This window comes from Neodiprion virginianus, chromosome 2, assembly GCF_021901495.1.
Source record: "Neodiprion virginianus isolate iyNeoVirg1 chromosome 2, iyNeoVirg1.1, whole genome shotgun sequence".
Classification (NCBI taxonomy): Eukaryota; Metazoa; Arthropoda; class Insecta; order Hymenoptera; family Diprionidae; genus Neodiprion; species Neodiprion virginianus.
Genome location: NC_060878.1, coordinates 28,930,358 through 28,957,484, shown reverse-complemented (window position 1 = coordinate 28,957,484; position 27,127 = coordinate 28,930,358). Strand labels below are relative to the sequence as shown.

The window sequence follows — 27,127 nt, the reverse complement described above, 5'->3', positions numbered from 1 at the left end:
TTTCCATAAAAATGAGACACAAAAGCCATGACTACAAACAGTTTCTAATATTTTTCACTGGAAGCTCCATTACAGATTAATATCTTCATTCCAAATATCACGTGAAAAATCGATTGCCATTGCGCACAAGAACCGAACAATAATCAATAAGTACTTGATAAGAAACCTAGTTATTTTACATTTTGTCAGTATTACAGAACGGAAAATCGATTTCAAACATTTGTTTTGTAAAAGTTTTATTCATGAGTAATGTCATTCTACTACGTATATACATATCTTGTTGTACCACTTTGTAAAATCATTGAATATATTCATGTATAATACCGATGCGTGTATAAGTTGATACATACATATACCTACATAAATGAACTATTTACGAAGTAATACCGTTTTCATATGTACGATGCATCTCAAGTGTTTAATATCGGATTATGAGTGTTATACATATTGTAGCACGCTGGCGTTCTCAGATCTCACCGTCAATTTGAATCTAATATCATCGTCGTGATAAATCTTTCTTGGAGTACAGCGGGAACACCGAAATATTAGTCTATCGAGATATAAGTGTAATTGTAGCAAAACGAACTAACCACTATTTGAACAGCAATAAGCTTACGTATAATATGTATGTATATAATAATCAATTATTAAATATATAACAATTTAAAATATTACCAACTTCAAAATGGGAATTATATGAACGATATCGTAAATGAATTTGGCCAAATATTTGGACTTGGGTATGATGAGAGCGAAGAAAACAAACTCACAAATAATTAGCTAACAAATTGCATATCTTTGGATATATTAAATATACATACTACATAAATGCTATCCTCGGAAAGAAATCTCGCCGAAGCAATTCACGCAAACTGGCCAGTAGACGTTTTCGAGTATTCTCAATATTCGAATAATGGTAAGATTTGATGATGCAGCATGGGATCTGAGGTTGCTTGCGTTACAAGTTTCAGCTCACACTTTGGACTAGAACATTGTGACATCACAAGTCACCATAGAGACAAGGTATCCAGCAGTCTTGGCAGTACTCGCTAAACTAATTATGGTCTTTCATGCCAAAAATTTTTATCAATTAAACTATTAAAATAACAAATAAGTCCAGATTCTGGGCTACCAGAAAAAAAATTAGAAAAAGAGTATACAATTGCGAACAAAACCAACATTCCAACATTCACAACTTTGTTAAATATTATACCTCCATTATTCTATATTCGGTAGCCTGCAGTGGTCAGCAGTGCGCCTGGTATCGGGTAGCTCGATGAAAATAACAATGCATGTACAGGTATTGCATTTAATCCAAGCTCTGCATATCTGACCATGTCATGCAGACTCAAGCGACGGGCTATGAGGTGGTAATATATTTTACATGATAATGGGCACCATTTTTAACTCTAAATTTTCTAAATCGTACAAATCTCTTCACCTGCTGAATAGACAACTGTCGATAAATAAAAAATAACACATAAAACACCGTTTGGAAATTAACTGAATAGTCAATAACCTTGTATAACTTCTTGTATAATAACAATACATTCAAAATCAACGTACGAAATAAACTATGGTTGTAAAATTAATATGCTAAATAAGAGGGACTTTCCACGGTTTCGTGCATCGGTGATACCGATATTTTGGTGAAATAATCAAGCAAATTTCAACACTTACAATTATTTAGTATTATATACAAGTCGAATCAGTTAATATACACTCGTACATGAACGTGATATCCAACGACTGGTTTACCATGACGAAAAATTTTGTTTATGTTTTCATCACCTTGCCAAGTCGATAATTAAACCACGTACATGGTGTTAACTTATGTGCGGTAAACGCAACTACAAGGTTGACGATGAGTCGATTTGAAAGTCAACTGACATTAATTTCGTAGAAATTGATAAGTCAACACTTCTAACAACTTTCGGAGTAATATAATAAGTATGGGTTATAATAATACCGGCGAATGCAAACAGATCGAATTCAAGAAAATAAAATTCTGATCCCGTAGCATTTGAATTTTTTCAACATTAGAATTCTATGACATGTATATACTTTAACATTCAATCACATTCTTCTGCAATATTTCATTAATTTCTCGATTAATATTGTAAAGTGATAAACGTATCGCCTATCCCCGTCGTAATAATTAACGGTGATAAAAGTGATGGACATTCGTTTCACTGTACGAAAATCAAGAGAACATGCAATCCGCAATAAACCGCAGAATGAATCAGCTTATACTTCTTGAAATTCGTACTCGACCACTGGGGTATTCATAAAAATAGGTGCGGTACGATCTCATTTCGTCCGCAATCGATTTCAGGTAAAAATGAAATTATCTTATCGGATAACATTCTAGTCGTCACTGTCCACATAATCATCGCTATCTCCACTATCATAGGGCATTGTTTTCAAACCTTGACGGATCAAAGACGCCTGAATTTCGTCGGTGAATCCCTGCTGCCCGGTAACGTCAGAGACGAGAGAATCGACATCTGCATCCACAGTTTCTCTGCCAAGTGTATCAAGATTCGGTGATGGCACATCTTCGTTTGAGGACTCATATAACCTGTAATAGGAGAAAAAATCAGATTTGTTGCAAAAGTAGTATGTATGCATTTCACTGATAAGTCTATATAGAACAAGCGATGGGTTGATTTTGCTGGTAAAATAAATCCAATATTAAATAAATTAAAGTAATCTTTGAGTGAGATGTTTTATGAGCATCATTATTGAGTAATGTATTACAGAAGCTGAAAAACGAGGAACAACAAAACCAAAAAGAAATGCTAATAAAATGTCAACGTGCGGTTAGCGCTTTACATAATATATGGGATTGTATAACTGCAGCATTGCTATGTGTTTGATCACGTGCATCTTTTGCAAAAGAACATGCACATTTCGTTTACTTACTCAGCTGCAGATGATGGTTACATTTCATCATCACACAGCCTGGAACAAAGGCATCGCATATCGTCATCATAAAAGGTTAAAACCAATCCGATATCATGACATCCGTTTACAACATATTAACCAATCATATCCTCGCAAAAAAAACTACCATCATGCCCCAGGATAAAATCACTCGCAACAAAATATCGCGTACATTATACCTGTCTGTATAACGTTTATTTATTCATATTTCGATCAAATAAAATTGAATAATCTGCCGAGTTGTACAGCAGGGGTTTTCTCTTTACGCCAAATAACAGTGGAACGGGATATAAACGGTTAACCCCGCTAGGTATACGATTACAAACGTTGCAATCATCAAATGTATCAACAACACACATAGGTATGTGTAATATCACAGGTATACCTATGCATGTATAACACAAGTTGCGGGTACCAACAAAAATTGTTGCAACGATAAGCGAATCAAATACTCACATCTGTTCATTTTGGTCATTCCCACTTTCCTCAGCAACCAAAAGCTCGTACTCCTCGGCTGCGAATCGATCCCAATCGGACAGCTATTGTGGGGTAGTTGAATTTTATTAATAGAGTGGTAAAAAAATAAAGAAGCGATTTATTACAGCAAATGATACGTACCTCATGGCCGTCAGCATCGTGATCGCGAGTCGAGGCGAACGGATCCCTTTGTTCGTGATCCAAATATTTCTCCAGGTTGAAGAATGTGTCGAAAAATATTGACGTCATTTTACACCTCTTGAGATCACTCAGGGATATTTTACCAGGAATCGTAGGATGTATCATATCCAGCATCTGATTAAAGTAACGAATAAATAAACATGAGTACATAAGATGGGCACTTTCCGAATTACATTTATTTAGGAATATAGGATTTTTGCATATGCCTGTTTTTGTCACAAAATAATATGCGCTCACAATCGATGGTTCTGCAGAAAAAAAATTAATTTTCATTTATTTACCCATTTTGAACAGAACGCGAAATCTAAACCCATCGTACCTGGCAGAGACAATCTTCAAAGGGCAACGTTTCGATGCCGATTGCTTCCATCCGATGAAGCTGCTCTTCGTAAAAGTATTCTAATTCGTACATTGAGAGATATCCATCCCCGTCTAGATCCATACACCTGTGAGTCAAGTCAAGATTTTTATGGTGTCCAGTTACTGTTTTCTCCCGTTTTTCCATCAACAGGCGATCCATTTACGTATTGCATTTATGACAAGAATTTACTCTATTAGGATACAAACGAATTACCTAAACCAATACTCTATCGCAGTTGGATGGTTCTTATCCTCTTCGCTGAGCAAAAACCATACAAATTCCGTATAGCTCATCTTGTTTTCACCGGGCTGCTGCAGCGACTGTTGATAATTATGATGCTCATCATTCTCATCATCGTGGAGGTCATGGTTATGCTTATGATACTGTTGAATGTGCTGCGATCCAGAAGTCCGTACACCACCGCGAGTTACGGCACCGCTGAATATTCGTTCAATCATTCTCGTTGACAGAGCTAGAAAATTGGACAACGACATTAGAAATTGGTGGTTGAAGATAAACTAACTCGTAAGTTCGATACAACGATATAAAATCCTTTGACTCATGCCTTATGTGATACCGGTAAGCTAATGTAGAAAAAAAATTTTTGCAAGTTTGGATAAGAAAAAAGTCGAGCATAATAATTTACAATAGGAGATTTCCGAAACATCTTCATATGAAATAATATCACGCAAGTTTTACTTATTACTTATAAAAAAAGACCCGTTCGAACTGTAGTTCCTTTGCGTGATGCGAATAGTGGTCACAGAATTGCTCCAATACTTTTCTGCTCTTTGTCACGCAGCGAAGTGAAGCTGGGTTTGGAAAAGAAAAAAAAACGAACAAAAAACTATCGATTACGTTTAATCACGTCCGCGTATCTTGTGTGACAACTTTTTCACTCGATGAAGCAAAAAGCTTTCGCATGTGGTTCACTCGATGTGAAATTCTTTGGACTTTCGATAAGCTGTTTCACCCATGCTTGAAATACTTCTCTTTCTAAAGTTATACAAGTGGAAATTAACAGGTGGCCTTTAATTTGCATCGATAATCGTGGCGACAATGATCAGTTCATTCGCTAATATGCTGTCACTTATGAAAGATCTTATCGCGTCCCTGCTCACACTCTCACCATTGTCGTTGTGCCTTGTAAGATCCAATTTGTCGATAAAGAGGTCATGGTCTCTATCAAGTTCCCAAAACTTGCAATATATAACGTAAAAATGCTCGTAGCTGAAGTACGCTGTGACGTGATTAATGTCCTCCTCGTGTTCCAGGACCGATATCACTGCCAGTAAATTACTTCGTCTCAGCTCAGAGACAGATATTTTTCCACTCCAACTTCGATTTACGGAATAAAAAATTCTGGCCACAACCTGCAACAAACAGAATCGATTTTTCATACTCGAAATATTGCAGTGAAACATTTACGCAATAAATCGTGAATACATTCGTCCACATAACTGATACTACAGTACAGATTGTCGGTCGTCGCGATTTTCAACATTTTCCGATCGAAAAATGTTCCCAATAACTCCTAGTTCAGCAAATTTCATTCCGTTCAGTTTTCTCTAAAATGAAACTTCGTACGATACTTTTTTCAATACATGCTGAAGTAACTTCTACGACAGTTTTATACGATTGGCAACGGTATATTTCTGACCCGATTTCTCGCCTGCGCGAAGACATTTCACCCAGACGATGGGTGTGTTGTAAAGTCAAAAGACGTCCAAAAGGCTGTCTCTCGTGGTACAAAAATAGTTGTCCGTCCAGAAGATGCCTTTCAGTTCTAAATACGTCTTTTAGAGAATCATTTAACGATGCAAGAGAGGTCCCGACCAGCACGGCTTCGCTGGGGTCTGCAATTCTTTTGGAGTGTTCAACCGGTCGGTAAATTTTGAACTTATGGTAGGTGAGCTTCTCATTTCAAGAAAGTAATTGATAGATAAAAAAAATTGGAATCAATTTACTAGGCTTCAAATCAAAATTGCTGAGAAATCACGTTGACCTGCAAGTGAAGTATCAACGCCGGTTAGCCCATAATTACCGTGTGAACGTATCGAGAATGAAATTCGGTGGCTTCCTTGAGGAACGTCAGTCCAGGATGCGTTTCAACGACGTCTTGAACCAGAGGTATCAGATCCTCAGGAATAATGGAATCCCTCAGTCCGCGTGTCGTCATTCTAACAAATCTACTAGCTGCGTCGTGATACGAGTTCGACCATCTGTGGAATCAGGATAAAATCGCCGTTTATAGAAATGTATAATTGTGACTTTTTATCTACGTGCGGTAATTACATCGAATCTGCAGGATGTTATTTAATTACAATGACATTGCGTCAACCCTTTTTTATACTCGTCGATATACATATTTTAAGCTGTCGGTTTAGCATTTCGCAACTCACTCTTTCCAGAATTCTAAGAACATATTCTGGTCGACGTAGGCATTCTTATCACCCCCAGACGCAAGGAAGAGCGGCACTTTCCAATACAGAGGACAGTCGCAAGCCTGAAGCAAGTCGATAATATTTGTTATAACAAATACTGTACTGTTATAACAATACGATACAAATATTCGATTTTTTTATTGAAAATAATATCAATGCACTTCTGAGTGAAAAAACGTTTCCTCTGTATCGAAATCTGTGGAATGATTTCCTTCAGAGTACACTCTGTAAGGTGTACGTTAAAATATCGCACCTTGGTGATTATGTGGAACTGAGTTTTGGCAGCTCGGTGTCCAGGAAGACTCTGAAATGCGGCAGATATTCGCACTAGCGTAGCATCCAGCTGAGACGTCGGTATCGGTTTTCCACCAGGAAAGTAGAATCTAATCAAAATTAGTCGTGACAAGATTAAAGATACATAAATAAACCTCAATAAATAGGCAAATTTTGAACTTAAATTATATTGATGTAGTGTTCGTAACGTAGACAGAAAGTCGCAATAAATTCTCCGAGCGACAAAAGTGAAGCCGTAAACGTGCAATGTTAATTAACATCGCATAACGCGAATAGTTCAAGACTTTCAAGCTGTAGGATACTAATTTATTGTGATTTCCATCAAATCTTCCGTTCCTCCTCTTGTCATTATTATACGATACACGTATCCAGGTAAGGAAAAAAGATGAGTCGACTGACACGAACGAGAAGCCCCGGGTATGTGCAAACTTATACGTTAGATATACATATACCTATACGTGATTAAATATCTCATTACCTTGGTATGTGTACATTCCGATTTGCCTTAACGTGCCTCTGTAGCGTTGTGTGAGGCGGCAGGTTCTTCTGCGTCTGTGTCTTTTCCCTTGCGTAAGTCTGTAATTATGCAAAATACGTGAAAAACAAGGAAAAACAAAAGATAAAAAATAATGAACACAGATATTATAAGTAGACAGGTAGGTAGATATATAGATGAAACCAAAGCAGCCTACGAGCCATGATAGAATATGTTTATTCAAAGTTTTGTAATCGTCTATCATAGGAATCTCGTAACTTATTCGTGATTCCTTTTCATTTTTTCTCCTTCTGTCTGAACGAGTGAATATTTGTCAAACTTTGACATGTTCTGTATAAAAACACACACACACACACACATACACACATGAAACTTACGCTATTAAACGCGCATGAATTTCTTTCCTACTGTCAATCTATCGGATATGCAAAAAAGAAAAAAGAAAAAAAAACAACCAATCATCCTAATATCTCGCTACCTAACCAGATGTAATTATACATTCCAAATCTTGTCGCGATAAATCAATCATCCACTGACACAACATACTAAGCCTATTATAGTAATTTTGATAACAAAGCTCGAAAGCTATAGAATAATTTTTGTATTTAGGCATCGTCATATATGGGTATAGGTATAATATATATTAGCAGTGTACCGCACCCACCGTAATATGATTATCGGAATTGAGTTATGAGATCGCGGTCCGCTTCCTGCGACCGCATGTAATGGCATAACGCGGCGTTATGACGATACGTTGTTACTTGTATGTATGTCATAGGTATAATATCGTAGTGTAAACATATTACGGTCAAGGGTCAAGACCTGGCACGAGTTGCGAGTACAATTCATTCACGGCTGAACGAGCAGCGCAGCGCATGACAGCGCGGATACGCCAATCACATTGCCAATTGCCAATTGACATTGCGAATTTGACCGCGCCCTTATACACGGACGATTGTTCGAGGTTGCTGCTTATTACGATTCCGTTGCGTGAGGCACACCTAGGTGGGTGCGTATGCGGGTCCTTGATACGCGCCGATGCACGCATACGCGTGTGAAGGAAAAAAGGATGAAGGAAAAGCGAATAGGTGGGAAAAAGATAAAACAGTCACGTAGGTATAGAAGAGGAGTCCGATTTAAGACGGTTTTTCGACCGCGTGCGTGGCCTGGCTGTAAGGCCAAGCATATACATATATTCAATCGTACCCAAAAATTATATTGCCAGTAATGAAACAACGTCGTAGCTTCCTCGCAATAATTTAACGTAATTTTATATTGAAGGTAAAGGTAATTCGCCAGGTGTTTAATTTGTATGATGACTTTGCACGTTGGCGCTTCGGATACGTAACAGGATTTTTTCGATCGATTAAAAATTGTCGAGCTCTGACAGCAAACTGGAATTTCGGGTTCTAATGATTTTAAAACTCGCGATAGTTGGTACATCAACAACATAATAATGATGGTCGATTATGTGTATATAACTACTCGAGAATAAAATTTAGCGTCCATAAAATATGCTAAAAAAGTAATCTTCTACTGCGGAGCATGTACATATGGCACGTTGCGAATATCGTTAGGTAAGTGTTTTTTGGAAAGGTCATTTCTGTACATTTGACTGCAGTATATTATGCACAGTTATAATAGTGACAGGCGACGATTTCACGAGTAAAAGATAGGCAGGTTAGAAACAATTTTTCTTATAAATACCCAAAGTTCACATTTAAAGAATGTCTTGCGCACAAACGTTCGATACGCGATTCGCCGGCTCGTTCTATTTTTTCACCGCAGCTTTCCGAAGAGTTTTCACTGTGAACTGTTCTCCATGCGGTGCTTGCCATGCACATGCTACCCGCTAACGATACTTTTGACCCGAGACACAGCTCTCAAGCTTTGTCATCGAGGTCGAATTTTATGATTACGCGTTCAATATTAATATTGATTTTAATATCCCCCCTTCGATATAAACATATCAATGTATAAATTTAGCCAGAACTGACAATTTATAAAGACATTTGTTTTTGCTTCGAATTGTTCTCAAAAAAGCCTTCCAAAACAAAGTAAACAATTTTCATCGCAAGTCGCAACTTTGCCAAAATGGTATCGGTGGCCAGAAAAATCAAGAAGTAACGCGTCGCGCAAGCACCGGATGATATCTAGTTATTTAGACTTTGTTGAATCTGATTGAAAAATTGCTTATGCGAACGGAGGTGTTGCTCTATAACGGAACAATGAAAGTAGTTGAACGTGTGTACGAGTATCCATAAATAAATTTATGTAACCATAGAGAGAAAAATACTTTCAAAAGCAGTGGAATTGATAAAACCAGGATCGAATATGGTAATTTGTACAAGCAAAAAGGTATAATTACAGTGTAAAATTGGAGCGTATTATCTGGCTGCATGATACCGTGATACTGTAGATGTTAAAGAAACTGATCTTATTTATTCATGGATGCAGTCGCATATCGTGTATCGATAATATACGTACACAGTCATCATCATTACTGATCGTGGGAGTCAGCGTAGCCGATTTTCCGTAATAACTTGCGAGCTTCGCGTGACGAATGAATCGAGTGTGTGTAAACTTTCGTTTTATAAAGAAAATTCGCTTTTGGCTCTCCGTGGAGAACTTGACGTAGGCATCCAGAGAAAGAACTGCACGAGTCGCGTTTTATAGTTGTTGTTGGTGCAAGTTAGCTTAACGGGGCAGAGAGTTGGAAGAAGGCAACGGAAGGCTGTCGAGCGAGGCTATATTTGGTGCATCCAGAAATATCGCCTATCTATACATATGCGCGTATGTGCATAGATGTAACCACGTCAGATGTGTACGTAGGTACATACATACGCGTATAACGTGTAACGTACACGCGGCCGATGTGGGAACGTCGTGTAAGCCCGACGCTTTCTTCATCGTTGCACCTTGTATAGTGTGAACCCGCCTCTTGAGCTGCAACACTGTTATACACGATTTTGGAATTCGATAACGGAAAATTATGTCCCGCTCGTCAAAGTTGGAATCAATTTATTTGAAATAAACGATCGTTGGTCAAGTTAATCCATGAAAATTGAAGTGCCGCTACAAAGATCTCAAATGTACTACGAAATGTGTACATGAATTCAACTACCCCGAATTGTGTGTAAATTTTTTAAAAACGGCATCCGACAAAGAGTCGAAACATTTATACGGTTGAATGAACTTTCAAACGTTTCCTGGTCATCTACATACAATAATGACGATATGATTGAATCTCATTTGAATGGCACAAAAGTTCTGCATCAATTGCCCGAATTGACAATTGATTCGTAAAGTTTTCGAATATATTATAACAAGCTTATATGTATAAATCATGTGTACGTATAGTTGATAATCCATAGCAGACTGTAACTTCTTTTGTAAGTTCATTCGCACCAATAACACGTGCCGCGTGAACTTCCATACGTATGTACAGATATATCATGCAGGTTTCGGTAATTTGGCTGGCTCATACGTTGCACGCGATTGATTTTATGGTGGCAACAATATCGATAATATCTACAAACCACTTTTTTCATATCCGAAAATCCCGTTACAGCGTCGCAGATTATATCGAATCGAGTAACATTCTATGATTTTTAAACACAAGATCAAAATTACCATATATTTGAATAATACACCTGTAGCTTGCTCATACTGGTACTGATATACACGCAAATTTTCTGCAAGCATAATTTAATTAATTTACCTAAAGCTTGAAACCGTCGTATAATAACCATGATTTTGTTCCAAAGCCATTCTCCGCGATATCTTCTCATAAGTTAGTCTGAAATCCTAAAATCGATTACCTAAATTCAAATTTATCTCTGTAATAATTCCATTTTCGTATGAGCCCGAAAAATAAGTGTCAATATAAAAAACATTTTTCTCAGGCATATTAAGTAGAGAGGAGCAGATTTTACTACAGGATCTCTTTTTCCTTCAGAAATATCACATCCAGGGATTGTTCATCAATTACAACGTAAATCATCGGTAAATTTAAAAACCTGCTGTACACATATCTACACCATCATAGAAGTATGAGAAGACAAAATTCACTTGTATCTGATGTAACAATTTATCCAAAATCTTGAAATGTCACAAAATCTTTGTATGATTAGCAATTGTTCTTGCATTGTCATCGTAAACAGAAAAGCTTCTAACCATTATATCAGCCCAGTAACTCACTATGTCATTGTCGGTATGCGTTGAAAACAATAGAAGGTTTCACTACGAGTATACCTAGTACGTTAATATACGCAAGAAAGATACTACGCGGTGTATGAGCGTACACGTGGTAATTCACGGTGACGTGGAAAGTGCGACGAGACGTTACTATACAAGTCCATAAAACCTACACCGTCGTAACCGTGCGTAGTCGACCTACATCCATGCATTACTCAGCGTAATACATACATACATACATGTATATATAATCGGTATATAAAGACGGCGTGACAATTATCGCGAGAAAACAAAGGGATCGAGAAAGAGAGATGAGATCTCGAAGGTAAAGATGAAGAGAAGAGAAGTGGAAACAAACCATCACAAGGTGGTACGTATTATAATACCAAACGTATGAGCAAACATGTACCTGCGCTTTGCTCTGGACCTCGTGCCCCGTTCGCCAAGTGACAATAGCCGGTTGTCTGGGTCCTCGTTTGTCCAGTAGCAGTTCGCTGGGGCATTTTTCGAATATGAGAACTCTCTCAGCGACCGAGCCCCTCGTTAAAAATGGCCGGACCGGGTTGTTTCCGGTCCCGGTTGCCGCGGCTCTGATGTGCTGCCTCTGTTGGGTGGTTAGCTCGGGATGAGGTACCAGTTGTTCAAGTCGAGGCCTAGATGGTGTGCCGACTCTAGGACCCCAACGCGACGTACTCGCGAGGTCCTTTTCGTCCTTGGACTCCCTGTCCTTCGCATCCTCGACGTCCCTCTCCTTACCGCCATCAACATCCTTGCCCTGTGCGGCAGGTTCGAACTTGGTCCTCGCCGCGGAAACCAGCTGTTCCGCATGGTTCGCCGCCGCACCGTCAATGTCGTCCTTGCTGCTGATGGTGTTGTTGTTGTTGTTATTGTTCGTATTTTCATTGTTGTTGTTGTTGTTCATACTGCGACGATGGTGATGATGGTGATGGTGGTGATGGTGGTGATGGTGGAGCGGATGACCCGCGTTGTTGTTCAAACTGCCAGCGTTCCGCTGTTCCTCGAGCCGTTTCTGAGTCGGTGGATTTTGCTGGGCTGCCCTGTACCTGACCTTCGCGTAATCCACCATCGACATTGTCGACAGGTCGTCCTTGCTGAGGGACTTAGGTTCCAGGGTAGCGTTGGCCTGGACAGGGACGCCGATCCCCGATGCTGCGAGACTCGAGCTGTGTGCCAGGATGATTGGCTTGATCGGGTCGACCTTCGGCTTCTCCTTCTTGATGGCCGGCTTCTGCTTGGCGACCGCATGATGTTCGACTGGCCGGGGTTCGAGGTGTTCCTCGGGGATGATGACGCCGGTCATCAGAGCGTTTATCAGCCGTTCTTCCTCCCTGGCAACCTCATCAGCGAGGCAGTTCTTCGCGTTGGAATCGCCGAGGATTGGAACAGCGTCCGGAATAATGCTCGCCGATTCTCTGGGTGGTGATTTCGGAGATTTCTCATCCGCGACGGAGACCGCGGCCCGATTACCGCTTTCGAAGACCTTGGCGGAGGTCTTCGCACCCCTCTTCGCCTCGCCGTTCGAAATTTTATTCTTCAACGGCCAGGTGGTGAGTCCCGACATGTTGGCCGCGGTTGAGCCGGTCGATCCGTTGCCCAAGGCTCGGTCCTGCACCCTGCAGGACACTACGCTGGACGGCCTCTTCTGCTGGACGACGATCCTAGCGGGCGTCAAATCTGCCGGAAATGTCGTCTCGATGGTCTCGAGGAAAACCTCATTGTGATGTGCCGGGGTTGATTTTGTGCTCGGCGATGCCTGCGGCCGCGTTATCTCCGCGGGTTTGTTAGCGTAGGGTGCGGGCGACGGGGACGGCGACGCGGAGCCGCTCTTCGGCTGAACCTGAAGAGGTTTGACGGCCGGCGTGGTCGCTGCGGTTGCAATCTTGACGGGCGATGATTGGGACGTGGAACTGTTGCGTTCGAACTTCTGGAGTGCGAACTGAATCGAGGAGGGCAGCACCTTAGACGGTGATTTCTGCCGTGAGGCAGCCAGCCTCGCCTTGTCCTCCACGACGAAGTTGTTGACCAATTTTTCAAGCTTGTTATTGTCCAAGGTCGGAGCCTGGGCCAGCAGCTCAGCGGCTGTTGGGGGATTCTTATTCTGGTTATTCTGCACCCCGGGCGTCAGGACCGAGTCGAACTTATCAGCGGCGGTAGCGTTGCTGTGACAATTGAGAATCTCGGTTGGTGCAAGACCGCGGCTCTTCCAGGTCTGGTAAATCGCCTCGGCGTGGTCGCTTATCTGCTTTGCTATCGCCGCTATGTCCTCCTCGCCCGTTGAATCCGTCGGAAACTTTTGTCTCAGATCGTGTTTGGCTGTTGCCGCCATTATACAACCCGGTAAACCTCAGTGTTAAGTACTATACACTTCGCGTGCCTATGCATATACCTGGAATGCAATACTGTCGTTATCACGGGATGCGACTCCCAATCTGCAGTCGTCGTCTTCCTCGGTGTTCAGCCTGCGGGGCGTCGATGATGCCGTCCTCGGCATCGTTGCACCGCTGACACTTTCAGCCCTCGGCTAGTTTAATCTCCTCCGGTTATCCCCTTGCTCGGAAACACAAATTACTATTATCATCACTCGATATCACACTAAAAAATCACCCGACCTGCACACCGTCGATTATTACTGTTATTATATTTTTATGCGATTATCCGAACCAGCTGGTAGACCAGTCAATCGTGCACCCCTACATGTTCACTGTTTCCCAACGTAAGACGCGCACTTGAAGACTGTTTTTGTTTTCTTCAACACGAGGCGACTCTAGATGCACCGCAGTATCCCAGCAGGAAAAGTAATACAGCTGTTGGGGATTTTCTCAGCTTCGGTGTTCAATTCTCGACGAACGAACGACACCTGCAATGTGAGAAATGAAGAGAATTGGTACATAAACGTGACAAAGTGACGACGACAAACACGACTTCAGAATTACGTAGCGACTGTAACCTTTTTATACGTGCTAGTATAACGGACTGAATAAATCCTCTTTCCTATAAATCAGCTGAAACAATAATTATAAAATTATTCCGGTAACTTTTCCCTGGTAACGGTGCCGTCTGTTTCATACTAGACTGTGTCAAAGCGCGACAGCTTATCGTTCGCGTACAACATTTCCGTTATACAAATTGCACAAAACTTTGCTCGCACATATAAGCGCTTGGAAGTTTTCGTTGTGCGCAAGCAGTCATCGAGGTGCATTGACAGCAGCAGAACAGTGAAGTTACGTGTATTTATAAATCGTATTGAAATTTATGCGGCAACTTCAGGTCACAAATTCCCGACACGTGACTGTGCTGCATCTTTGGAGGCTTTTGAAGATTAGTGATTACAATCACGTAAGTAACGACAGCGTTTCAAGTTGGGCTTAGAATTCTTATACTCAAGTATACGAAAGTGCATACAGCGATGTAAGAATCGCTTTATCTTTTCGCGTTTATTTTGTCAACCGAAATCTGACCGTAAAAATTTTCCAATTAGATAGTAAAACTGGGAACGTATACGTATAACAATTACTCGCATGTGTATCGTAATTGAGTAAAGAATAAAAATGCTCATATATTCATCGCGCACTTGATCTACTGGTCGAATAGAGAAAAGCAGTCAGCATATCCACGTACGCAATGAAGACGCATAATTATGGCTGATTATGATGGTGGAATTCACTAGATATAATTAATATGTACTTTCAACAGCCTATTAATTTTCCCACCGCGTGTATGAGAGTATCTATTATAATCGACACTCTTCCGTGAAGAGTAACTAACTATCTCGTCCCATATTTGAGGATTCGTGAAACACGACGAATCGAAAGCTATAATTGAAGGCAGTCAAGAATTGAGTTTAATCAAAACCATATCCCCTTGACGTAAAGAAAAAAAAAATTTTAACCCAGAAACCCTACTTAAAAAATAACGATTGTGAATAAATTTGGATCAATTTCGTTATTGTATAATTATTTCATGTTAAAAAAGCACGTCCGACCACTTTTTGTATGGATGAATGCTCCCACATGTTGACGACAGAAACGTTGTACGTATACAGAAATGTGTTAGGTTGTAACCTTGGTTGTATAAAAACAAAGCAGCTATATTAAAAGTTAATTTCAAGAAATAATTTCTAGATAATCAGTTTTAAATAGAAAGAGAAAATTAGTCAGATAATACGATTTTGACATTAAAAGAATGGAATAGTAGTCTGTTGGTTTTTGTAAAATGCTTAGCTAGAGAACTGTTGTTATTATAATTCCTACTATTTACACGTAACCGACATCGTTGAGTAGAGATTTTTCTAATAAATAACCGAACTTTTCATTGACAAGTAGCACCGTATAGCACAGTGGTAAATAATTTTCCAACATATCCTGGAGCAATGTTATGCGTTTAAAATTGAATGTGAGTAATCCTTGCTGCGTATAGACGTCGGTTTGCGTTGCGGATGCGTGGATGGACTAATTAAATCGGAAGCACGTGCGTTGCGAGCACGTTTCTATATTCCATGCCGCGTTTAAACCACGCAGTCGTCTTCTCTTCCGTTCTGTGTCTTTCACTCGATCCTTATCCTAGTTTCCCTTTGGTGGACACTTCACAGATCCCGACACGCGTTGTGCGTTACAATTATACGTAGGTACCGAAGTTACAAGTCACATACCTGTACGGAACTCGGGTGTATTGTAATTACGACCAAGCATGTATAACACCATCGCAGCTCGAACTATAATATTCACGCATAGACGTGTCGCTGTCGTAGATATTGGTCACTGATTTCGCCCACGCGTAATTCCTATACCTGTCGAAAGCGTGCGGAACGTGAAACCTCCGCCCTCTTAGCTATGCATACCTGCAGCTACGCGAGACAAACAACTGGCACAACGGCACCGATTATTGCAAGTGAAACCGGCCACCGTTCGTCTGATACATGCGGACTTCTGCACGATGCTAATATGTATCAGAGTAGAATAATCCATCTGCGTTATTCCAGTGAACATTGAAATCGTGTATACGTATACTCGAAGGTCTGAACTGCAGCGAAAAGGAAGGAATTGAATAACTGCGCGTAATAATGTATGGTGGGTGTATAAATGTTGCGGATATTGAAAAGATAATTTGTGTTTTCTTTTTATTTTTTCTGTTTTTTTTTGCCCGTGCCCTTTTTTCACCGCGTGATTACGGATGTGTGGGTAAACTTGCATTATGATATAATATATACCTGTCAACGTTTGCGAAAGAGATAGATACGGGGGCTTGGTTGGCCTACGCTGGCCTACGCTCGACAAATTGCTATATACATATATTATGCATATGGAAAGGAAGTAAAGCGTAGGCCAGATTTTAGCCAACGAGCAATAAACACACCAACACAAACAGCGAATTCTAATATACCCCTGTTGTACGTGATAATAATATCACAGACGTACGAAATTGATCGCGGTATGCGGATAGTTGGAAGATAATTACGGGTGTAGGTGGAAAAAATATTCGCGTTACAAGTCATAATGTTTATAATCGTGAAGGTATACCTCGTTGTGTATGTAATATATTTATCTCGTCATGCAAGTTTACAGTTGGATCCGTGAAATCAACCTACGACATGAATATATTAAGATGATTCTTGCGATTCTTGCATGTCTTACAACATTAAAGATTCAGACGACAACGGATTGTTTGTCAGATTTTGCACGTCTCACAAGATCGTCATAATCGTTATAACCGGCCAGCAGCAGTTTGATCATGCTGCAGGTTAATTAAACTCAAATAAAAACGTCGTTGAATCGACCAAATTTACAGTCACGAGCGACGAAATGAATATTTTAACTGTGCAGTCAGTTCAAGATCTGTTGGTTTAACAAAATGATTAATTGGACTATTTAGATCAACTAAACATTTTGTTACACTGCAACGGATCATAAATTGACATATATATACATATTAAATTTGTAGCAAAGACTCGTAACTTGACGAGTCGCCGGTTCGACACCTTACGACGATATTTGAGAACACAAATTCCACACAAACTGAATCCCACGTATCTGGGACACACCCTGTACAAATGGTGCAGAGGCATAGAAGATTGCCAGCACCATCGTCATCTCGCTTTTCTGTCGTTGGAAGTTCGGGAGTTAAGCTGTATTTAGCTCCGACCGTTTCATTTCCCCCTGAATGTCTTAATATAGGTACGCAGGGGATGCCATGCCGCACGGTATGCCCTATGTATACAATGAGAGAGAGAGAGAGAGAGAGATGTGGTAGACACCACCAGGCGGTCGGATGAAGGAGAGAAATCTAAAGTGAAATGTATAGGAGAGAAGAGATGCGAATAGGAATAATAGCCGTACACTGTACAGGCGAACGGGATGCGGAAATAGGCGATGAGGAGGAAGAGAAAAGCGGAACCATCGCATGCCCCAGAATCTCGTATCACTGAACAAATCGTACATCCTTATATACTAGAGATAATCTCTGCTAGAGTTAAACGTATACTTTATACTGTAATTTTCGTAATCACAAACGGTAATGCAAGCCGTGGGAAATATTATAGGTACTATAAATAATTACATTTCATCGAAATAGTTTACGTAATAATATGTATTTTGTCGTCATTACCAATGACTCGTATTATGTAATTATTCGAAATGACCTGCGGTCACGACATCGGGAAATTCTATGTACATGGAATCATCGTTACGTCGTTTCTAAAATATAGATCACAACCAAGTCGAAGGATAACTTAATACCGAGATGTTGAAAAGAATATTTAATTACGTTTAAAATTTTTTCACAACATGATGACATGCACTTTGCTTGAATCGCGAGAACACAGAGTAATAAAAAAATAAATGCAGTCGAATGCAAGGAGAAGTTTGTTTAGACAAGGACAAGTTTAATAGCACTATACTATGTTTCTAGGTTCCTTAAAATCATTTCATAGGTATATGTGCATGTATCAAGTTACGCACGTTATATCTATGCCTAAGATAAGGATGTCGTGTTAATCGAGAAATTAACTGCAGATTAATATTGTCGGCTTACAGTTTTCGGACATATTCATCAAAAATCTTTATAAACTCTAAACAATGTAAATACATACATACATACATGCACTCCGAATTTATCCGTAGTGAAAACAAATATTCTGCAGGAAATTAATCGTTCTTACAAGAAATCTTATTCCAAGTTATCCATGGTGCACAGATGCGGCGTACACATACCTATGTAGTAAATACATGACGTATACATTCATATACGGCTGGCCTATAAAATCTTATACATGTATAGTCGTCGTCGTTCGACGAATTGGATAACGATTGTACTTTTAAAGACCTATATTATGCCATGTCTATTCGTGCGCGGACGAGTCTTGCAAAGGCAACCGCAACCTGAGTACACAATACATGACAATCACACAAGAACGTGGTTGTCGAATTGCGTCAGATAAATTTTTCACCAATGTCTCGTAAACGAGTTATGTTCTTTATTTGCTCTACTACACTTTGAACATCTCTTCTTCACTCCTTTGAGAAGTATCAAAGTTATAGGCTGCGTTCCGAAACTAGATGGCAGTTCTAAAACACCGTAGGAGAGAGGAAGATCTGAAAAGATAAAATAATAATTTCTAAAGGCACCCTTAGTCGGCACAACTGCGAGAAATTCTCGTTGATAAGATACAATCTCTAGCAACTTGTTTGATTTCCTTCCTTTTTTTTATTCAAGTTGGTACGCGTATTAATATGCAATGCGCGTTTGTGCACAAGTGCAATGTACCCAATGCGGTGTATGAACCCACTAGTGTTAAAGCACGTGATATGCAACGTCCAGGGTGTCAAAAGATGTTAAATATCGCGGTTACAGAATAAACGCGAAATTCACGAATGGTGTTAAACTGACGCGACGCTCTGACCTTAATTCAACGGAGTTTATATTAGGTACGGTACTAAATTAATTACAGCCGTAATTGATGTTAAGATGACATTAGACGTTCCCCAGTACCGCCTATATTCTATGTATATACGTATACGAGCCGGTGAATCCCGCTCGCTACGATGCAGGGTTTAATAATCTTTTCACGCCACGCCTCTGTCCGCATCCGGCCTGCATCGCTTATCCGCGCGTCTTAAAAATATCATATCACATATTTCAATTAATGCTTCGACATTTTTTGCGCCTTTGAGGGCATTTAGAAATGGCGATAATACCACGATCAGCCTGAGGAATTTAAAGCTAGCAACCAGAATTGGCAGGCAAACGGTCTAATATTCATTCGCATAAGGCAATGAAGTTCGAAAATCAAAATTTTGTGAAATACCTTGAACCCCCGATACGTTTATACAATTATGAGAATAAAATTGAACTACATTTTTCTATTTCCAAATAGTTTAACACGTTTTGCTGCTAGCTTCAGTTTCATGATAATTAACCGTATAAGACGATATTCCGATGAGCGAACAACTTCCCGTCGAGACAACTCGTTGTCAGATAAGTGCAAATGCAGTAATTGTTGTATAAATATGTTGATGTTCGTGAGGTCAACGCAATTATGTGGTTTTATGACAAATCGTTAAGTAAGAAGTCTAGGATTGTCTGAAGTTCGCTAAAGCGTAATGAAGAATCAATATAGTCGTAATTTGTAAAATTAACTACTTAAAAATTATTATAAAGTTGTAAAATAGTGATTTTTCTTGTAAAATTTTGATGTGAATTATAAATAAGATTCTGAGTCATTAAATTGAAATTCATTTGTTTTTCAAAAGAGTTTATCTGCGTCAGATGAACGGTTCGATTTACACGTAACGCATATTGGCTAAAATTGCGAAACCCAATATCGTGAACATGGTGGGAAATAAAAAAAAAAAAAAGAAAATAAATAATCAAGATTATTTTTACAGCTTGAAAAAATGTTTATTGAAATACAGATATTGAACGTTGTTAAAAATTCAAAACGATACAGCTGATAATTTACTTTCACGATTACTTGTGACGGGAAGCTATCAACTTTTCCTCTACAGTCAATGCGTATAACCTACTATTATTACACATATTTCATCGTGAATTTCAAACAAAATGCATTAAATCGAATTTCATCCATACGTACACCTAAGAGATTTTCGTGAATTTTTACGACCCGAATTTCGTCGGCTTACATTTGCGGGAGAGGTATTATGATCATAAAAATGAGTCCAACATTGAGTAAATACAGAAATTGGCGAATGGGATGGGGGGGGGGGGGGGGGAGATAAAAATAAAGAACGGGATAGAAACGAAGGAATAAGATCCTTTGTTATACATTATGGGGATTGGTGCCGGCTTCGCCATTGGTATTACATACGTATACATACTGTATATAATATGTATAATACGACGTGTGTACGAGAGAAGAAAATAACGAACGGTGAAGACAGAACGGAGGAAAGGCGCGTGCCTCATTCGGCGTCGTTCGGATAGACAAATGGATAGTGGGGCAAATAGACAGAGAGTCGTCGAGGTATATGTCTAATACGTGAAGGACCGCGGTGGAGGAGATGGTGAAGGAGAAAGAGCAGAATAAGAGGAAGAAGAAGATAGTGTCGCCCGGTCGAAATGATTTACCGTTTCTTCGGCCGATTCCGGCGGTATTCGGGTGCGTTCGGTTATCCAAGAATAACGCGAGCCGCCATATTTGGTAATGCAAGGCGAGCGGCGCTCGCGCTCGACAAAACGAACGCGCGGGAAATCGACGTAAAGATTTCGAATTTCAATTGAGAAAGGTTAAGAACACGCGCTGCTCTCCCACGCCCCCGTCTCACGTACGTGCGCCACACTCGTTATTACAACTCGTACATTCGCTCTTGCCAATTACACGTTTTTTCATCATCATTTTTTATACATTAGGCTTGAAATCAAAGTCAATTATTCCGCATCTCAATTATTTTTTTACATTCGCCAAGAGGTAAATTCTACAGAAATTTGCCAATTTATCAAATTACAACTTATATCTGGTGTCCGTTGTTTCATCGATATGATACTAAAATCATAATTTGCTACTGTTACGCCGGATGGCCACCAGATGCTGCTGCGCTCTGCGCGCTCCCACGGCAAAAGTAACGCGGCCGACCGGATTGTCAAGATCACTAATTTTATAACTGATTAACGACTTTGTCGTATTCTTAGCGTCAGTTTAACGATAAATAAATTTTGTTCAATGTGTTTTGAATTTTGTTTTTTTTACGTACTCACAGGCTCGACCCTAACACTCAATTTAATGCATTTCAATTTACGGAAATCTTTTTGACATTATTACAACGTTCAAATGTCAAAACAACTGCCACAATCTGAGTAACCAACGCGAACGAAGGAATTAAAAAGTTCGACATGATAATTCATTTCTACTTTCCGTGTCATCAAAAACTGTGAACACGTAATACAACAAAAATACTAACATGTAACTAAATACATTCATATATGCATATTGTGATAACGATGATTGTTATTTTGATGTATCGATTTAATGCATATGGGCTTGTCCCATTTGCTACTTAATAACTAATTAAAATTCTCCAAACATTTTCAGAATTTCTGCTGCCATGGCCACGCTGCGTGGTGAACGTAATGAATATTCGGAAGAACGGCGACAAATGACGATGCGATGACTGATAACGAAGTGGTCGTACGCACAGAAAGCCACGATAAAGCTTCGCAATTTAATTGTGAGAAAATCCTTGCAGGCAAGAATAAAACGCAAGGAACGCACCGCAAGTGAGAGTGACCGAGCGGATCAATGCAAGTAGTGAGCGTTGCGACGTCGCGACGCGATGTTTCTCTGGGCGCCGCGACGGTACAAAAACATCTCAGCCTAGGCTGTGCGCTCGTGCGTAAGGAACCAGCCTTACCAGCCGAATACCTAGTGCGAACATACATCGAACAGCGAAAGCGTTTCGCACAGATCATGTATGAGCGAGCGAAGACGGTTGTTTGTCAGATCCAAAGCATCTGCGGCACGGAATCGATAATAATTTTTAAGGCTCATCAAATATGCGGTTTTTCTTATACCCATCAGGTTTCGATGTGAAATATGTAATGAAGATTCGTACCTAGACGCGAGGGCCGTTGAACCGCAAATTCCAGGGCCGGTTCTCTGCTCGCATGATTTGCATTGAGGGCCGTCGAATACGATATTACAGGTGGTACGTTGTTGCATATTTACATAAATTCTCAGTCTCTCGAATTACGTGTAAAATAAGCATACGGTATAAAATTATACATGACTCGGGAATGTCATGAAGAAAATTATCGCGGTTTGCTCGAACCGTTTCGTGTATAAGTCTGTAAACCCTCCACCGCATGCACACTTCGTCGAAAAGGTAGAGCATGAGAGAAAAGGCAACAGGAAAACGCATTCGGCTCGACGGTTAAAATCAAAGGCTGCAACTTGAGAAGTCTGTCTAACAAAAATCTCGTAAATATTTGCAGTGTCTCACTTTTGGAATTTTATAACAAGTGCTACTTTGTATACCTATATCTAAATTTCACACCATTGCAGACTGCACGAATGCAGTCATATTTTTGGAAGGGTGCGGTGTGCAGTTCCACGACGGACTACAACGCCAATAAAATAACTCTATAAAGTTTGGTTTTAAATGTTTATGAACTTTCCGTCTAAAGTTAGCGAGCAGCTGACCAAAGATGAAACGAAAATTCAATGAAAATTAACTGTGTTTTAGTCTATGACTCCGGCAAAGCTGCGTAAATCAAGTGGCTAAATTTAGTCTCGAATGTGGTTTACGATGCACTTTTCAAAATTGGCAAGGGGTTAAATTTAATGATGTTCCGTTACAGAGCACGATTAAACCAGCACTATTTATTGAGAAGTAATTATCCTCGAAATAATGTATTTTAAATCAAGCTGCAGAATGATATTTAATCGTGTTAATAATAGGTAATTACCAAATTAACTAACAAAACTTTGTGAAGGTTATACCTAAGGTTGAAATTTATAATCCTGATACTTGTTTTCGATTTTGTATTTATTCGATGTGATATGTCTCATTGAACACTCACAGCTAACCGGAACCGTTTTTGGAAATTTTAACTATGTTATTGATGATATTTAATTTATTGACGCTCTATCAAAACTATCATGTACAATACTAGCAATAAATATATAAGATGATGCTGCAAAGCAGTAATGATCATTGGTTATTTGCCCGTCTCCTCGACTTTTTCACACAGGATAAATGAATTTCTAGATCTCGACTCTTGCGACTTTTTCTAGACTTCGCATCTCTTCGTGTAGAGCTCCTGATAAGAAAGGTATTATCTACAAACGGACTCCACACATCCGTTTCCCTGTTCGTGATAATTTCAAAATCGTGCCCTCATTTCTCTCGTTGTTTCACTGTAAACGAATTTCTTCAATTGTCGAAAATTCGAAAATTCGTCGAGTTTAGACAATTGGACATCCTGATATTCAGACATTCAACAATTAAAATTTTTTAAACATCATTTCTGCATATATATTTCGCCAAACTTCGACAAGAACGTTGGAGTCTACGTTGTACGCTGCATAGATACATGACATACATACATAAGGTACATGCACGTGAGTATATGACCAACGCGCCCGGTGGCTGGGTGATCCTAGAATAGCTAGTGACCTAAAGGAAAAAGAATATATACTTAGGGGACTGTACGAACAACGAGACGAATGAAAAAAGGGATCAAAGCGAGAGAAGCGACGATGCCAGCTTTTGCTCGTAAGTTGTACATAAAGGTGTAAGTATATTCCAGTAGGTATACGAATAATCCTATCTCGGATACCCAATGAGCACTGAATAGTACTCACATAAAGTACCCATGATTAATTCCTCACTGATATCCTACGCATTCACCCTGTTCGACCTGAACGAATTGAATAATTCTAATCGATGCGAATTGATGGGCAAATCTTGATCTCTGACTTCGACGTCTTTAAGATCCCGAATCGACTGATTTATTTTTGTTTTGTACGTTATCTGATTAAATTAATTCATATTCGAGTAAGCCTATTATATGATTACCGCTATAGTTGAACAAGATGCCAGCCTGCAACATTAAAGCGTTAAAAATGCGAACGTTTCACAATCGAGAAAATCGTTCCAAGCTACGTGCTTGGAATCTCCAAAATAATTACATGGTTGAAAAATTAACAAATTATAAACGGGATTTAGTAACGGGACAATACCGCAACATTTGACCCTTGCAATGGAAAGAAGCTAAGGTGGGGATCACACGGAGACCAAACCTGTCAAGGGACCTAGACACAGCCAGTCAATGAAGGACACAAACGCACGCAATCATCGAGAACGATTGTATCGCAGACTGTCAGCTGCATATTTCTCTCCTTACGTAGGAGGTCTATTACACCGGCTGCACGCGAAACAACAAAGAAGTTCAATTAATCAGGAAAGCCTGTATGATAGGCAGTTGGCGCGTGAACAGGGAAATGCTACGAAACGTGCAAGCTGATTGTCAATCACGTTGTGAGAAATCATTTTTTTGTAAACTCCAATTTTCTTCAGACCAGACACAACAATTCATTCGTACAAATTAAAGGGCCACGTTTCGTGAAGGTTTTGGTTTATCGATCAAAGATAGCTGCGAGCAGTACACAGTTGCATCGAAATGACCAAATTCGCAGATTTTGTATTATATTAGCCACTCCGCTTGGGATGCACTGGAGACATTTTCGTCTTTGAGCGCCGAATCCTGTTACGAAAAATGGATTACAAAATACAGTCAGTGCAGCCGGTGTGTCTGAATAAAAAAGTCACCGCTATAGTGGAGCGAATCTTGTGCCATGTTGGTATCAAGCGTGCATATCAGCTGTGATGAAAGTAACAGGTTAAAGATCCAAGATACCCGTTGACCAAATCCTGTATCACTTAATCGGATGAACGCAGCTCGTAACGCCCACGGAACGGACATTCGCTGACAAGGTAGATACACGCGGTAACAAGAGCGTAAGCATGTAAAAATGTGAGTTATAATAAGCGCATTATACATAACATCGTATGTTGCATGAAATTAATAATGATATCATTCCCGCTCGAGGTTCGAAATCTCGGATGTATACGTATCAGGCGCTGCGTAGTGCAATTGCATCTTCAGCTAACGCGAACATTTCGATGGTGTATGAAATTCAAACTTGCAGCTTGGCACGGAAGACAATCTGCAATATGCGTAGATATAAATTGAGAGTTTAGAGACACGGAATGGAAATGGGATTTAGCATGAAAACATGACCAATAGCATGTTTACATCTAAAGTAGCTACGTGCAGTTGTGGTTATATCGATTCTCCACGATTATAATAGGCGTGTATAAGCATATCGATCGCAGATGCAGCCCTCCGAGATATCGGGGATGAGTTATTTTAGTTTACCACGACGTGTCAGGCGCCGAGACTATCGATAAATAAATTACAATGAAAGGAACGGGGCAGGGCGAGACTCACCAGCTCGAGTTGCAGATCGGTGCACAGGAGGATTCACGCCTCCGGTCACGGACTCTGGATAAACTTCGGGTCACCCACTGCCGAAAACGAGCACCACACAGACAGCGAGAGCACCTTACGCGTTGTACGGGGAATAATAATAACGTTCATCGAGGAGCTTAATTTTTAAGCAGCGAAATCGTGCGTTACCCGAAGACCGGTACGTTTACGGCTATAAATAATCCTGCAGCATCCGGCACCGTGACATATAAAAACATTCGGAACGATCTGGTTTCACGGGAATAAGAACGGGAGCGAGACCAGCGACAACGTCGACGGAGACGTGCATTGACGATAATCTCGCTCTTTTCTACCCTCCAAGAATCAATCTCCTGTCTTCTGTCTCTTCGGAGCACCAAATCGCGTCGAGCACAATTATAGGAATTCGGGGATTCCCGGTTATCGCGATATCTACGTCAGAGCCGTGTTTTCATTTATTCCCGTGTAAATAGTAGCACCGACGGAATCGAGGAACGAACGACGAACCCCGCGAGTGGTAATGTCGTTCACTAAACACTCCTCATAGCACCCGACATTGTCGAAATGTCGACAACGACTGAGCTGGCGGCTGCGCAGTCAAAACATACTCTGCCGAAATGTCAAGACGGAACGACGAGGTCTGCGCGCGCCACCCCGAAGCCGTACGCCGAACCAATAAGCCAGTGTTTCTACACCTACTCGTAGATTATAATTATTTTATTGCATGTTTTTTACTCATGATGTCTTCCTGCGTACCGATGACCCAGTCTATCTCTTCAATATGCTTACCGCTTTCCTCTAGTTTACAGCAATAATGTGTATTTGCCAGGAAAAGTTTACTAGCGCGACACAGATGTTACTTTGGTTGCTGGCCTTTAGGCGAAGGTGACGCTATCAATCGGGCCGAATTATCTAGCTTCAGTTTAAAAAAAATACTATTTCCACAATACTTAGGATGCATTCTGAAATTAGCTCCTAGTGTTGACAGCAAGATTTTATCACTTTTGCGCAGCCGAGTTCGTAACTAGCTCTGCCTCTGTCCTAGGGGGTTTTTAACACTGCTAGCCAGTTTCGGAACGCACCCTTAGCATTTTAAAGATTTTCTTAGTTTTCGAACTTCCATCGTCAAATCAAGTATATAGTTTCAACAAGCGATCATTCACTTTAGTATGCGCGTGGGTGAGTAAATCACGATCTACCTTTGATTATTCG

At 40.1% G+C, this 27,127-nt stretch overlaps 1 protein-coding gene across 3 annotated transcripts; it reads right to left on the bottom strand.

Annotated features, from left to right (window-relative positions):
* Window positions 1-219: 219 nt before the first annotated feature.
* On the bottom strand, window positions 220-26,491 carry LOC124297408 (uncharacterized). 3 transcript variants are annotated; one of them, XM_046748400.1, is made up of 13 exons: window positions 25,898-26,491; window positions 11,826-14,294; window positions 7,202-7,299; window positions 6,683-6,812; window positions 6,388-6,491; window positions 6,030-6,207; window positions 5,115-5,358; window positions 4,199-4,457; window positions 3,944-4,070; window positions 3,565-3,738; window positions 3,403-3,485; window positions 2,926-2,964; window positions 2,440-2,581 (listed from the first exon to the last, which is right to left on the bottom strand). In XM_046748400.1, exons 2-12 carry the CDS (start codon window positions 13,761-13,763, stop codon window positions 2,943-2,945), a joined length of 3,357 nt encoding a protein of 1,118 aa, XP_046604356.1. In that variant the 5' UTR covers window positions 13,764-14,294; window positions 25,898-26,491; the 3' UTR covers window positions 2,440-2,581; window positions 2,926-2,942. The 3 variants fall into 3 exon arrangements, with proteins under 3 accessions (XP_046604354.1, XP_046604356.1, XP_046604357.1); XM_046748398.1 differs by lacking the exon at window positions 2,926-2,964 and having other exon boundaries at window positions 220-2,581; XM_046748401.1 differs by lacking the exons at window positions 2,440-2,581; window positions 2,926-2,964; window positions 3,403-3,485; window positions 3,944-4,070 and having other exon boundaries at window positions 3,584-3,738.
* Between the last annotated feature and the right edge of the window lie 636 nt (window positions 26,492-27,127).